General features: G+C 43.0%; 2 protein-coding genes across 3 annotated transcripts in view; both read left to right on the forward strand.

Moving 5' to 3' along the window:
• filip1l (filamin A interacting protein 1-like) overlaps nt 1-10448 on the forward strand; it is a 49970-nt gene extending 39522 nt beyond the window's left edge. Inside the window, exons 5-6 of one of the 2 annotated variants that reach the window (XM_028980602.1) lie at nt 2407-5212; nt 9744-10448. In XM_028980602.1, the coding sequence (XP_028836435.1) occupies nt 2407-5212; nt 9744-9920 (2983 nt within the window). In that variant the 3' untranslated portion in view covers nt 9921-10448. Of the gene's footprint in view, nt 1-2406; nt 5665-9743 lie in introns of those variants that run through there. The other variant, XM_028980603.1, reaches the window with a different exon arrangement.
• An 816-nt stretch (nt 10449-11264) lies between these two features.
• LOC114791101 (uncharacterized) lies at nt 11265-14556 on the forward strand. Its single transcript, XM_028981638.1, has 6 exons — nt 11265-11454; nt 12173-12268; nt 12362-12489; nt 12807-12968; nt 13272-13498; nt 14136-14556. The coding sequence occupies exons 1-6, from the start codon at nt 11388-11390 to the stop codon at nt 14239-14241; spliced, it is 786 nt and encodes a 261-aa protein (XP_028837471.1). The 5' UTR covers nt 11265-11387; the 3' UTR covers nt 14242-14556.
• Nucleotides 14557-15059: the final 503 nt, after the last annotated feature.

Here is a 15059-nt window from a genome sequence, read left to right on the forward strand (position 1 = left end):
TAAAACTTTCAAACTGTTCAAAACATAATAATTCTTCTAGACCTGGCTCTGAGGGCTGTGAAAATGGTTTGAACAGACTAAAGTTGCTGGTGTGCCTAAAACTGAAAAGTAAAAAAACGAAAGAAATTGAAAGACAACTTGGAGATAACACCATAAGCTACTTGCCAGGTTCCTTAAACCATTCTCGAACAAGAGTGCATTATACTGCTGTAAGAGGTCACTGCCATATGAAAATAATACTGGACTTGGTCTGCAATACTTGAAGGCAGGCAAGTAAAGTCCACAAGAAGGCAGAATCGAATGTTTCCATTTGGAACACTCATACTGCTGTCCATGTCATATAAAAGGAAACTTGATTCATCAGACCTTCTTATGTTGTTCCAGTTCTGATACACATGTGCACACAGTAGGTATTTTCAGTGGTGGACATGGCCATCCTGACTGGTCTCTAGGTGCACAGATCCAAGCTGTAATGCACTGTATGTACTTTGTCATGAATTATGGTGATGCTTTCGTGAACAGCATTTTTCTGCTTCAAATAGATCATGAACTGACCGCTTGCCACCTAAAATGTCTACCCTACAATTATAGCCAGTACACACGTTACATATTCATTCCGTGTACATAGTAGTTCTGTGTACATTACAAGTTCTTGGGTTCAGTTTATGCACTGGTGCAGTGGTTGGCCTAGCGGGTAAGGAAACAAAGCCCTAATCAGAAGGTTGCTGGTTCGAGTCCCGAACCCCTGAGGTGCTCCGTCCCCAAATACTGCTCCCCGGGTGATTTTCAACAGATTATGTTGTGTGCACCATGTGCTGTGCTGTGTCTGACAATCACTTTTTTACTTTCATCTACAGTTTTCATGGATAGAGTTTCTTAATAGTTTTGCTTTTTAATTGCTGTCTAAACATATTAATTGGTCATAAGAACTGGAAGTATTGTTCACAGTTCTGCCAGAAATTGCACAACAATGTTTACTTTCAAAAAGTGAAGCAGCCATTCGCCCTCTTTCCTTATCTAATGGATAATGTTCCATTATCCCTGGAGTTTGACCTCTAGTTCTCTCTACAAGGCTCCTGGCTCTGTTGTTCCAGTGCGCTTAGGAAAGATGATAGAGGTAAGGGGGGAAACACAACTAGCTTCCCGAAGAGGTTCAGTTATCAGATTAGCATCTTAGAAATACACGTCACTTCGTCCCTGGTGGCAGCAGCTCTGCTAAAATAGGCCTGCAGTCTAAAATATTTTATGCAGTTAGTAGCTTTTGAAATGGCTGGTGAGCGGATTAATATGTGCTGACGGTTATGGCATCTGGGAGCTGTTCTTGGTCTCAGGTGCGGAAAAATGATGGAAAAGTGGGCATAAAATGCGTAGATTATACAAACACAGAGAAGGAAATAAGAAACACAAACTGCAATATAACAGTGGTTGCATGATACCAGGGAAATAATGATAGGTGAAGATAAGAATTCCAGTAAACACAGGAATGGAAAAGACATTTTTTATTTGGATTCCTTTACCATTACACTTGCCATGGTTTCCTCTGTGGGTGTTCTGAACCGCAGAACTGCAGAAGATTAATGAACTCAGGGTTCAGTAAGGGCATGTGTATGTTTCATGTTCCACACATTAAAGTGTTGTGTAAGTGAAATTCAAATGACCTTATAAAAAACGTTCCCGCATTTTAATGATCCTGAAAATGAACACTGCCTCTCATCTCGTCTGTTAACGGGTTCATAACAGATATTTCTCTATTATGGGTTCTGTTTCATTTGCTGCAATCAAATCAGCCTGTAAAAATGCGGAACATGTGGAAAACATTTAAGTGCTGGTCCCCCCACCTCAAAATCCCTCCAGTAGCCAAAAGAGGTGACACCCACACGCTCTCTCACACACACAAACAGGGATTTATGAACACAGACACACAGCTTCTGACAGTGAAAAAGCCCACTGTTCATGTCTGACATCATCTGTGAGGGGCTGCATGGAGTTTACTGCAAGGTTTTGTTAATCCAGCCAAGCTGTAATTGCCCCTGAAAGAAGGGGGAATTCCTTTAAATATAAAGCTGAGGAACCCCCTAATTAGGAGATTTTTTTCCATGCCTGTGCCTGTGCCCCCAGATCACCCCCGTCTGGCTGAAATGCATGTACGCTCTCACACACCCAGGTGTGCAACTCGCTTAAACAACATCTTTCCTTTTTTTGATGAAAAGTGATCTTGTTCCATCTAAACATTAGATTTCCTGAGAGGCTACTTCTCATGGCAGTTCGAAAAATCCATTACACCTGACAGTAGTTTTATTTTAAGTGAGTGGGTGGATGCGCATTTAATGGATTTTACTGTATGAAGTATGGTGGTGCATTTCAGACTGAACACTGTTTTTTTTTGCTCTTTGCTCTATTACACAGACTGAAGCTGCTCATAGATCAAGAGAAGGCCTACCAAGAGAGAAAAGAGCAGGAGAATGACAGGAAAATATCTGGTTTAAAGGACGAGCTGACTAAACTCAAGTCCTTTGCCCTGCTCGTTGTTGATGAGCAGCAGCGCCTCACTGATCAACTCACCCAACAAACAGCCAAGGTCCAGGAGCTCAGTGCTACTGCCTCTCAGGCCGAGGAAGCTCTCAGCTGCGCTCAAGTCCAGGCCCAGGAGGAAGAGAGCAAAGTGTTCAGATTAGAGGTCGAGCTCCGCGAACAGGCTGCAAGATTCCACCAGGAGCAGGAAAGCATGACTGCTAAATTAACCAATGAAGACACCCAGAACAGACATCTCCGTCAAAAACTGTCCGCCCTCAGCCGACAGCTGGATGATTTGGAGGAAACCAATAAGACCCTTCGCAGGGCAGAGGAAGAACTGCAGGAGATGAGAGACAAAATCAGTCGAGGAGAATGTGGCAACTCCAGTCTGATGTCTGAAGTTGAAGAGCTGAGGAAGAAGGTGCTGGAGATGGAAGGGAAAGATGAGGAGCTCATCAAGATGGAGGAACAGTGCAGGGACCTCAACAGGAAGCTGGAGAGAGAATCCAGCCAGAGCCGCAGCCTAAAAGCTGAAGTGGACAAACTCAATCACAGGATAATGGACCTGGAGAAGCTGGAGGATGCATTTGGAAAGAGCAAGCAAGAGTGTTCCTCACTCAAGTGCAACCTTGAAAAAGAGCGGGCCGTCACAAAAAATCTTTCAAATGAGTTAGATGTTCTAAAGGTGCGAACTAAGGAACTTGAGGCCATTGAGGGTCAGCTGGAGAAAACTGAGATCACCCTGAAAGAGGACCTCACAAAGCTAAAAACACTGACAGTCATGCTGGTGGATGAACGGAAAACCATGGCTGAGAAGCTGAGGAAGATGGAGGACAAGTTGCAGAACAGCACAGGGAAGCTGCAGGCAGAGCAAGACAAAGTCACATCTGTGACTGAGAAACTCATTGAGGAGAGCAAGAAAGCCCTGAAATCCAAAGCTGAGCTGGAGGAAAAAATGTGCATTGCCACCAGGGACAGAGATGAACTCAAGGCAAAGCTTAAAGAGGAAGAGGAAAAGAGCAACGACCTCCAATCAAAGGTTAGCATGATGAAAAAGCGACTGCAATCACTAGAGACTATAGAAAGAGAATTTTTGAGAAACAGAGCAAAGGAGGAGCACATCAAATCAAAAAACCCAAACCGCTTCCAACAGGAGGACAACAAGATCAAAGATCTAACACAGGAAGTGGAACGTCTGAGAAGGAAACTAAAGGAAATGAAAGTGGCTGAGGATGATTTGGTCAAAACTGAGGATGAGTTTGAGACGCTTGAGAAAAGATATTCCAATGAGCAGCAGCGGGCCAAGGCCTTGATGGAAGAGTTAGATATTTCAAGGAAGGAGCTCTCCAAGTATCAGCTGGCAGAAAAGGAGGAGTCAAATCAGGAGCATATCCTCTACAAGCGCTTGAAAGAAGAAGAAGCAAAGTCAAGTCACCTGACAAGAGAAGTTGAGGCTTTAAAGGAGAAGATCCACGAGTACATGGGCACAGAGGACTCCATCTGCCGCATGAAAACAGATCACTCAACTCTGCAGAGAAAACTCACACAACAAGAAGTAAGGAACAAAGAGTTGGCCAGAGAGATGGAGAACCTCACCCGAGAACTGGAGCGGTATCGTCGCTTCAGTAAAAGCTTGCGCCCAGGCTTGAATGGGAGACGCTTTTCAGACTTGCAGGTTTCCAACAAGGAGATACAGACGGACCCGACTGATAGCCTTCTCATGAATTATAATAGTATAGCTCCACTGGAACGTGCGGTGGTCAATGGAAAACTGTATGAAGAGAGTGATCCTAAGGATGACCCCAGCTTCAATGAGGTTTGCACCACAAAATGCAACCCATCTCTCATAAATAACGTCAACAATCTAAACAACAACTTGAAGCGAGCAAGAGTCCCGTTCCTCAAAAGCAAGGAAAATGTTCACCCAGTTAATGGGAAAACAGTCCCTCGTCAAAATGGCAACCATATCCAGCAAGGCGATTTGGTTCTGACACCCAGTCCGGGGCAGCCACTGCACATCAAGGTCACACCAGACCATGGACACAACACAGCAACGCTAGAGATCACGAGCCCCAGCACAGAAAATGCTCAGTCCTTCACCAGTACTGCTGTTATCCCCACAAGCGGGGCTCCACCCAAACAAAGAATCACAATCATCCAGAATGCATCCATCTCCCCTCCGGTCAAAGCCAAAGGTTCCTTATCCTCTGAAAGTCCATGCAGCCCAGACCGAGCCATGTCCCCTTTGACCATGGCAACATACTCTCGAACAATGAGTTCAGACTCCTCGGGATCAGCTACCCCAGTCAGAGCCATGTCACCCATTCAGATCGTATCAGTGACCACTGGTGCTCCCGACCGTTCCCTGTCTGCAGAGGCAGTGGAGGTAACTGGAGGTCATGCCGTCTTCCGAGTTACACCAGAGAGGCAGAACAGCTGGCAGCTTCAAAGGTCCAACAGCTCAGGCTCCAGCGTCATCACCACAGAGGACAACAAAATCCATATTCACCTAGGGAGCCCCTACATCCAAGCCATCAACACAACATCACGGTCCATCAGCCCTTGCTTCTCACCTGGGCAAGATGGAAGAACTACGGTTTTAACCAATGGTACTCCAATTAAAGGCAACAACAAAATAACAAGTAGCATCACTATAAAGCCCGCCTCTACCCCAATTCCTCGGCCATCACAAATTACAGTAAGTAACGTCTATGAATGACCCAGTTCACCCAATGCCCATCCATCCTAGCAAGTAGTGCCAACCACCCAAAGTCCCAACCCACTCCATCCGTTTTAATAGTGACCCTCCTAATCCTCTATACTTGACAATATCTTTGAATGACTTACCATAACACTTGTATTGTATTTTTCGTTCCTGTTGGTTTTGTATGTGATGTGGTTTCTCGTGGCTGTGTGTGCATGACCTACAGTATAACTCAGAGAAAAAGATAATCATTTGAAAATGACTAGTACTGACATTTACCTTAGCCTTGATCGATGTGTGCACTTACTGTATTTGTTTTTATGGGAAATGACCATGTATCAAGACTGTTCCTTGATGTATCATTTTGTTAATATTACACATACCACACAACTTGCATTTTGTTATGGTGGATATTCTTTTCTAACAATTAAATTCAGTAAAAATAAGATGTTCAATTTTGTTCTTTCTTCATTGTTTGAAACATCATTTCATAATTTCTATTATGTTAGTCAAGAAAGCATGTAAAATGTATTTTAAAAACCTTTCAGTTTATACATTGCATGTTTTAATTTTGTCATGAACTTTGTTTTTTTTACAAATATGAATATTTTAATTACAGTATTCATTTTTTTCAAATGCTATATTCCTTTTATTTATATTTTTGTACAAAACTTCTGGAGAACTTGGTTGGGGGAAAATCTTTGTTATCATGGTAACCCAACAATTTTTTTTACAAGCAGGATTCTGAGAATAGCTCTGTGTTAACATTCAGAGTTTATAAGAGGGAGAAGAAGAAAAAAAATCTGACATATGTTTGCTTGGCTGAATAAAATTCATAGGGTGATGTCATAGTTTCTCCTGCTATCCAAAACACAGAGATCCAGTGACTGGAAGATGGCATATCCATGGTGGAGTAGTAGTCTTCCTCCATGATACAATGGACAATTTATAATTATAACTGTCAGGACATCTGCATCATGCATATGAAATTTAAGACAGTCTTATCCATTGCCTTAATGGACAATGTTTTAAGAACAAACAATCTCACATAAATACTCATCAAAAGTTGTCATACAGTATATCAGATGTTGAATTAATGATTTATTCAATCAATTATTCAGCATTAAAGTTGCATGTTGTAAAAGTTGGAGGAAGCACAACTTTAGGATCAAGTCTTCCACAATGGACATCCATGAAATCCAATAGATGTATTTAAATGCAACACCTTTGGTTAAATTTGACACTAAATAATAACTCAACATTGTCTTCCACCGCATTGCACAACCTCAAAAGATGCAGTTACATACAAATTTGAAAAAAATTAGTGTCAGTTTACAGAGTTGATTTAAGAGTTGATTTTTACTCTCTTCCAGAATTCGTCCAAAATTAGAGAAATATTTTCTCTATGGTCAGTGTTGACTTTTCAGAGTTAATTCTACTCAATTTAGTGTCCAAATTAACAATGAAATGTGTAAAAAATATTTAACCACACTGAGTAATATAATTACACCATATAGATGTATTTACTCCAAATTTAGCTTAATACTATCATTCTAATGTGTGATGATATAGAATTTTTGTAGTTATTTTTTTGACATATTCACTATATGGTGCTATATTACTAAATGCCTGGGATTAAACCTATATTATGTAGCATGTAGCAACACTATAATCACTCCAATGGGTAAATGCTGCCATGTCTTCACTTAACATCAGTGAAACTACAATACACTTGTATTGGTTTGGTGTCGGAAGGACGTGTCAGAAGACTGAAGTGGGGCAAGTCCTCACAGGCGTTTACAAGACACAAGTAGCCCTTCTAGCTGGTCTACCACTATGTACCATCCGACCTCTACAACTAATACAAAATGCAGCAGCACGACTGATCTTCAACCTTCCCAAATTCTCCCACACCACCCCTCTGCTACGTTCCCTCCACTGGCTCCCAGTATCTGCACACATCAGGTTCAAAATACTGATGCTGGCCTACAAAGCCAAACATGGAGTAGCACCACCCTACCTCACAGCCCTTATTACACCTCGCACTGCACCTCGTATACTCCGAGCCTCCAGTACTGCTCGCCTGGTCCCCCCATCGGGGTAAACCAGGTAAAAGGAAAACATTCATCTAGACTCTTCTCTGTCTTGGCCCCTCGGTGGTGGAATGAACTTCCCCTCGAGGTCAGAACAGCTCAGTCACTGAGCACCTTCAAACGACAGCTCAAGACCTTCCTCTTTAAAGAATATTTAGATTAAATTGTAATTTTCTTGTTGTCGAACTTGTGTACAGAAACTACAACAGAGTGAATAAAATAGATGTATTCATTGTTGCGGTCCTAATGAATCGGAATTGATCTCTTCATCGATGGTAACTTAAGCACGTTGTAAGTCGCTCTGGATATGGGCGTCTGCCAAATGCCGTAAATGTAAATGTAAAAAACAAATATATACTTGTTGTGAGCTACTTATGTGTATCCATACACAGTTGCATTGTTAAAGTTTGTGCTGATATACTTGCGTCTGTACTGTGCATCGTAATCGGTAGTGTGTACTCCTTATCATAAGGAGTTGTTGTTGAGGCTGCAAACTAAATTAATGAATGAATACCTTCTTCATCTGTTGAGTGCAGATCTCGCAAAGCCGCCCCTATAAAATTACGAAGGTATTGCATCCATATCCAATCCATACATTTTTGAGTATGTACACAAAAACCGATGCAGGACACAGACGTAGTTAACAGCAAGTATATTTGTGCCGTAATGGTGCTAACTCAGCCCAGTCCAATGGAAAAAAAAGTATCCTGGGGTTAGCGGTGTCTCCCGACGGCTTCCAGACCCAAAACAAGCACAGTGTTTGGTTGCCACGGCAACGGCTTCACCAGCATGCAGCTACGCCAGTGGTGGGAAGTGCTGGCCTTGGTGCTTTATTGTGCCAGAGGGAGAACATTTTTAATTACAGGTCATTATAAGTAAATAGTACATGCCCCGTGGCATGGCCTGCACTGATTTTCTGGCATGTTAACCGTGCCGAAGGCACAACCAAGATCCATTGTCACCCCTGTGTTGAATAGGTGCATTGCACATTTCAGCTTGTGCTTAACGACCACTCAAAATCTAACGTCCTTATACGTCCTGGAAGGAACAGAAACGGATGTGCAGAGGGAGGACAGGGAAAAGAGTGATGAAAGAAGCCGCAATGCTTTTTTGCCTTTCAGCCCCCCCAGGGGATAAATAAACGTATTACTGGTGTTTTACGCTGAAAATAAAGTGCTAGACGTAGTTCCCATGCTCCCATAGTTCCTGAACCCCAAAGACTTTAAGTGATTGGTGGTCTGTGGCAAAAGCAAGAGGGGTGACGTCAGCGTCTGGCAGTGCAGTGATAGGGGTTAGCAGGGGGCGACACCTGTTTGCTTTCTTTCCTGCCATGTGCAGTCCCATTTGCTCTAACCTGGCTCTCTCTACACTGTACAATATTGTCAGAAATGAGTGCAGAACATGGTGCAGGACGAAGCATGCTCTTGTTCCACCGTCAAGCCGTTTCATGACTTACAGCCAGTATTCCCATTCTGGAAACGACAGCACATAATTTACTTCACTGTCCCTTGCCGACTGCGGTTTGGTCTTCTGAGTATTTCAGTTGAAAGAACCAGCACACGTTTTCTTTCCCTTTGCTTTGCTGGCTTGACATCACCTGTGGGAACTGAAAATAATTAATAGATTCATTTCAGACTATTAATTACCAGCTTGTCTCTCAAGACTCTGTAAAAGCTTCTAGCAGCTGTGCTTTTTTTACACTGTGATTTAAAATGCCATCACATTTGCTGGTCACAGAAAAATTGCTTTGTGATGAAAATTGAGTGTGAAAGACACAGGCATCAGCAGCATAGCATGTAACTACACAAAGCCACAATCCAGGCAATTTAAGTAGTTTTCAAGACCACCAAGACTTTGTGATCCAAATGATTCTAGAATTACAGCTAAATTCTGTATCTCATCAGCCTGACTCAGCCAGGATTTTTATATATATATATATATGTACAAACAGGGTTTTTGATTTCACTGTGTTGTATATAATAAAAGTTATATATGTTGGAGGAAGCACACACACACACACACACACATATTATAATATATGACAATATTTATGTTTTTTCTGTCCCAGTCACTCATGCTCTTGACCATAGAGCACAGCTCCATCTTGTGGGTTAATCGAGATTCTAGATTCAATTACATATTGAACATCTTACACTCATGCAACAGCAACAACACACTAGTTTAGTAGATATCACCATCATCTACTAAATCGGGACGTTTTTGCACAAGAAAATAATGATGTATTATCCAACTTGAATCTTATGTTCCAGATGTAAGCATTAGAAAAAGTGCACCTCAGAATAGTTTTTACAGACTAAATTATTCTATAAAAGCATTTAAACTTGTCCCCCTCCTTTTGTAGTTTGTCAACAGTACAATGTTAAACGGATATGCTGAGTGTAAGACATCCTAACAATCTTTGTTTTTTACAGTTACCTCTTGAAGCATTCCGCCGACCTGGTCCCACAAGGATCCCCAAACCCAAAGGCTGCGTTAAATCTAAAGGGACAAACAATGCTGCCAATTCAACACAGACCACAATGTCATCTCAGCCCCCTTTGAACTCTGGGAAAAATCTAAATGTGGTTAATTACACATCAAAGTCGTAAATGTCCTGCACTGATATGCATTCTCCTTCTAAGACAACATAACAATGTGTCAATCACTGGTGACACTTTTTAATCCAGCGGATCTAATGAAAGCTGCTCCTACCCTTCAAAATGTTTTCATTCCAACATGGGACTTTATGAGACCATGAATCTGTTGCAGACATCATGTGAAGTAGCCGGCGACCGTTGTCTTTGTTCGAACTGCTGTTGAGGTCTGGGTAGTGGACATTTTCTCAAGGTACCAACAGAAGCTATGACCGCACACTTTATAATTTTTTGACCAATCACACAGCTCGATCGTGTATCAGAGTAGCTTAACAGCGACCATGGCAGAGTGAACACAATGCAGACTGGAGTGAAAATTTCTGCCGTGAGTGTTCGTGGAGCAGAACTGAGGAACACGCCACCTTCATTGACCACTTGCATTTCTCATATACATTCAAAAACAAGGTGCTTTGTTTTGTTGTGTTTGATACATTGCCATATAAAATATAGCATTTACAGGGAGAGTCTAGATGTCTCATGATTGAATTCCTCCTCAGTGGCTTTAGTGGTATTAATGTATATAAAACTCTAGAAAAAAAATGTTTCCATTGTCTTTCGCTATCCTGCTTTCATTCATGTTTTGTAAAGGTAAAGAATCACAGTCACTACCTTAACTCAATTAATAAAAATGTTTTATACTCAACAAGGACTTTTGAGCACTTAATGACACATGGGGAAACTATTAAACAGGTTCTGTGTGAACGTATTTAAAACCCATTTATTTAATATCCCATACTACTGGAGTGAAATCGCGGCACGGTCAATTACCAGCATTTATATCAAGATGAGAGCTGAGCAATGCGCATTTTACAAACACTTTTATATTATTTTTCCACAATATCAGGAGACCTTTTAGAATAGGTCTAAATATCTAATTTAATAGGTAAAATACACCTCTAATAGGTAAAATATCTAACTTACACATCTTATACATTCAAATTTTTACATTTTAATGATAATATATGTAATGCATCACTGGTATCACTGTTGATGCATTAAGAGTCATTCTCTTATCCCCTCCCTTATTTTATACAATTCATATTTTATATAGTTATACAGCTTAAATAATAACATAATTCAACATAATGTTCCTCTGCTTTACTCAGATTGCTTGATTTATGGGGTGTGAAATCAGCATGGGAACAACATTTACAACGTGTACCCTATTTCCGCGGCAACTGCGCATGGCTGACGTTTGGCCTGCGTCACACTTCTTCCAGCCAATCATAATCTGAGCACGTCTGCGTGGCGCGACCAATCGGGCGCGGAGAAAAGTCGAAACCACGCCCGCGCGCTAAATTCTCGCAGCGCGCGCTGTCGCGGAGCGCGCGTCCCGGGTCGATCGTCCGATTTGTCTCTGGCGGCCAGCTGCTTCGTTTTAACCGCGTTATATCATATATTTTAACTTAGCAACGCACGACGATGGCGGACGCGTGTCACGGCAGGCGTGTGCTGGTCGAAATCCCCGAACCGCAACCGAAGATCGCAGGTGAGCAGCTGCGGCGTTTCCCTCCATCTGCGGAGAAAACCTTCCCGTCCTCCACCCGGGTCGCCCTGTCGAGAGCGAACCCGTCTGTCGCGTGGGGTCTGGGGCGAATACTTGCAGCAAGTGTCGGAGAATTGCCAGGATTAAGTTGGTTTGGGTAAGATTTGCTGGTATCTGGGTGCTGCTGGACGAACTCCACCGTTAGCCAGCTAGCCACTAGTTCACCCCCTTTAAAACCATCCAGAATCCACTAAGTGCCTGACGTGCCCCTTTAAACCGGTTTAATTGCCAGTGAGGGCTCCTGGCGAGATTGTGCAGACTCGCTTTTTATTTTCTTATCAACGTCCGACGGAGCGGTTTTACAGGCCGCCAGTAACCCGCAGCTCGGACCATTGTTTGAGCTGAAATTGCTAAGCTTGTCCCGAAATGTATCGGCTTATGCCAGTATCTGTGGTATTTAAGTTCTCCGCGCTGATCCTCCTAAACCTATTTTAGCTTTTGTTTTTATTGTTGCAGTTTATGCTTTACGTGTCTAAATTTCTCCTTGTAATGATATATATGCGTTTTAATACCTTTGCATTTCATACAATATGCCAGCGTACATGATTATTTTTTTTTTCACTAAAAAAGTTGGCTGGGGACACATTTCGTTGTGTCACCATGTGCTGTGCTGCAGTGTTTCCCCATCACTTCTCATTCACATGCACTTCCGGTTTCTCAGGTCACGTGAGGAGGTCCTACTTGGACATTCTGAGTCCTCGTGCGGGACCGTCTACATACAGCCCAAGCCCCGTATCCAGACGGGCAAGTAGATCCGGTAAGTGTGTCCCTGGACCGCCTCACCTCGGAGCTTCAGCTTTTAACCAATTTCCCTCATTGGGCTTTTTTTTTTTATTATTATTATTTGCAGTCCCTTCAGCTCGGAGGCAGTGGGAGGAAGAAAGCGATTCGCGAGGCGAGGAGGTGGAGAAATCCCAAAGGTCCCTGTCTAATCAGCAGCTCGTGCAGCTCCTCAGCACCCTCATTTTACTGAAGCAGGTGAGCATGTCTCAGTACAAAATAATAATAGCATAGAGAATATGCAGACTGTATCATTTAAAAAGTTCAATATACAAATAAATAGTCTGGGAAAAAAGTGGATGTTAGTTAAAAATATCAGTATATGCATAAAATATATTTGTGAATGAAAATGAAGTGAAAATGATTGTCATCGTGAAACACTGCTTTTAACCCATCAGCCACCTTGATCAAGGGGACCTTGGCGGTTTGAGATTCGAACCTGCTAGGCCAGCCACTGCACCACTGTGCTTTTGAAAGCGATAGCTTCAGGTGTGTTGCTCATCTTTCCATTGCAGAAGCAGGATCGTGCAGGTCCCGCCTCCAATTTGAAAGTCTTGCTGGAGGACTTGGTTCAGAAGAAGGCCAACGTCTACAGGTCCATCCCTTACTCCCGCCTCGGCTCCAACAGAGATGCTCACTGCTACAGGAAGGCCTACCCGCACCTCCGAGCTTTTAAAGTGAGTGCAATGCCTTGCGTTCCAGAAAAGAGGACTCATCGCGCTCTTCCTTTTCTTTTAAAGTGTTGCTAGTGCACGCAGTTCCTGCTTTACGTAACCTTCTGCATTACTCGGTGAGGTGTGCGCATGAAATAAATTGCTCTTTTATAAGCTTGTTTTGCTCCAGATGATTCCGAGTGCGTTTGCTCGGTGTCTTGAACGCTGAGAGTGCATCGTACCTGATCCGTCTGTAACGCGGCCGGTGGCTGCCCTTCACGCAGATGCTAATGTTTGCGGCTGAGCGTTTGATTATGTTCCCTCCAGCGTTCCTGCCAGGAGGCCGGCCAGCTGCTTTTGGAGAGCGGGCAGTGGGCAGCGGCGGTGGAGTACACGCTGGTCGGGTGGAGGTACGCCAGCGAGCTGCCCCAGTGGGAGACGAGCAGCCACAACGCAATCAGGGAGCACTGCTTCCACACGCTGGCCAAACACTGCACTTCCGCCATCAGACATCACAGACCTACAACCAGCAGGGCCAAAGAGCTGCTGAAGAGGTAGGACACTGACTCGCAGCCATACGAAATGCACAAAGCAATACTGCTTCCATCTTGGCTAATCTAACGTTTAACAGAGACTCCCTTATCCACAGCTACAGGGTGATCAGTAGATACAGGGACAGTCCCCCTGGACGCACTCAGATTTAAGTTTCTTCCTCAGGGACACAATGGTAATAAGTGATTAGAGTTCATGAAACTGACGTTATGTGGATAGAGAAAGAGACTTTTTTTCCTTTTGTTCTCATCCTGTAGACTTTTGCTTGAAGGAGGATAATTCATTAGTTTGGAGACCATCCCCAGTTCATGACAGATTTCTAGATAATAAAGTTATTATTTGTGTGTTTTACACCTTTAGATAGTCCCTTCCTGGACACTTTTAATGTGTTGATTAGTTTCACTACTGCCTAAAACTTTAGCACAGTACTGTATAGGTCGTGTACATTAGAATTCAGGACTGAACTACCCAGTGACACAACTTGTGAGGCTGTAAACTCGTCTAGCATATAAATCCTGCGTTCAGGGGCTGTGACCACTAAAGTGCCTCTGCCGGCTTAGATCACCACGGCACATTACATAGAAGCATAAACTGTGGTTATGAGCGTGGTTTAATCAGACTTTCTCCATTTCTCTACAGGTTAAAAACGACACCGCGCCAGAGTCTGCTCGTTTCACGCCGCATTGAAGAGCTGGAGCAGCTGCTCATGGACGTGAAGCCTTGCACGCCGAACGACTCCGTTTGATGTTGGGGCAGGGCACCACAATTAGTACTGAATGACCAAATGCAGCCTGATGTCAGTGGAAAGGGAACGCAGGGCCCTTGGAGTAGTGCTTTCTATGCAGCGTGAAGCCCTGTGGTGCCTTCAGTTGCATTTAGCCATGTGGATGAACTCAAAATGAAGTGACGCAAGCGCACGCCTGAAGCAGCATATGAAATGCAAAGCGATGCATCCATTGTGTTTAAATGAATATCTTAAAATGTGCTTCCTTTTGAGAGGAATGCTATATTTATATATATGTTTTATGAGCAGTGGATTTCATTAAAAAGTGTGAATCTGTAGGATAGCCTCCACCTTACTTGAAGAAAATGTCCTGTGTGCGTGTATGTATATATATTTGTATGTCTTGTCTTGTTTATGCACTTTTTGTTTTTTGTACCTTGAATACTTGACATGGCCTAATTAAAGCAGTAACATTAGCCATATTTAGCTGTTTGTGTGTTATTACAAGTGCTTATGCGGCTTAAACTGACTATATGGTAAATGTATTATAGCATGTTGTAGTCACGCACGGGCTTCCTCGACTTGTCTGCGATTTCCCGGGATGCCTTGCGCTCTGTCGGTGGTGTTCCAGAAGCCGCCACCAGGTGGAGCTCACAGCCCGTAACCCGACGTGATGGCATCTGCTCGTCACTCTTGGAAGATTACGGTTTAATGAAATGCAATCAACGTCAATTAAAGCTACGCCATTCCAAGCCTTTGGCATTTCTGTTTTCTGCTCTTAATTGTAAATGCTTTGGTACGTGACTAGTGTGTTGTTTTGAGAACTTTATCGACTGTAA

The sequence above is a fragment of the Denticeps clupeoides genome, chromosome 5 (assembly GCF_900700375.1).
Source record: "Denticeps clupeoides chromosome 5, fDenClu1.1, whole genome shotgun sequence".
Taxonomy (NCBI): domain Eukaryota; kingdom Metazoa; phylum Chordata; class Actinopteri; order Clupeiformes; family Denticipitidae; genus Denticeps; species Denticeps clupeoides.

Excerpts from the sequence above, each read along its gene's own strand:
- LOC114791101 (XM_028981638.1), top strand. The coding sequence starts at position 11,388 with ATGGCGGACGCGTGTCACGGCAGGCGTGTGCTGGTCGAAATCCCCGAA. Across the intron at positions 12,269-12,361 it reads CAGACGGGCAAGTAGATCCG|TCCCTTCAGCTCGGAGGCAG; the intron begins GTAAGTGTGTCC and ends TATTATTTGCAG. Across the intron at positions 12,490-12,806 it reads CCCTCATTTTACTGAAGCAG|AAGCAGGATCGTGCAGGTCC; the intron begins GTGAGCATGTCT and ends TTTCCATTGCAG.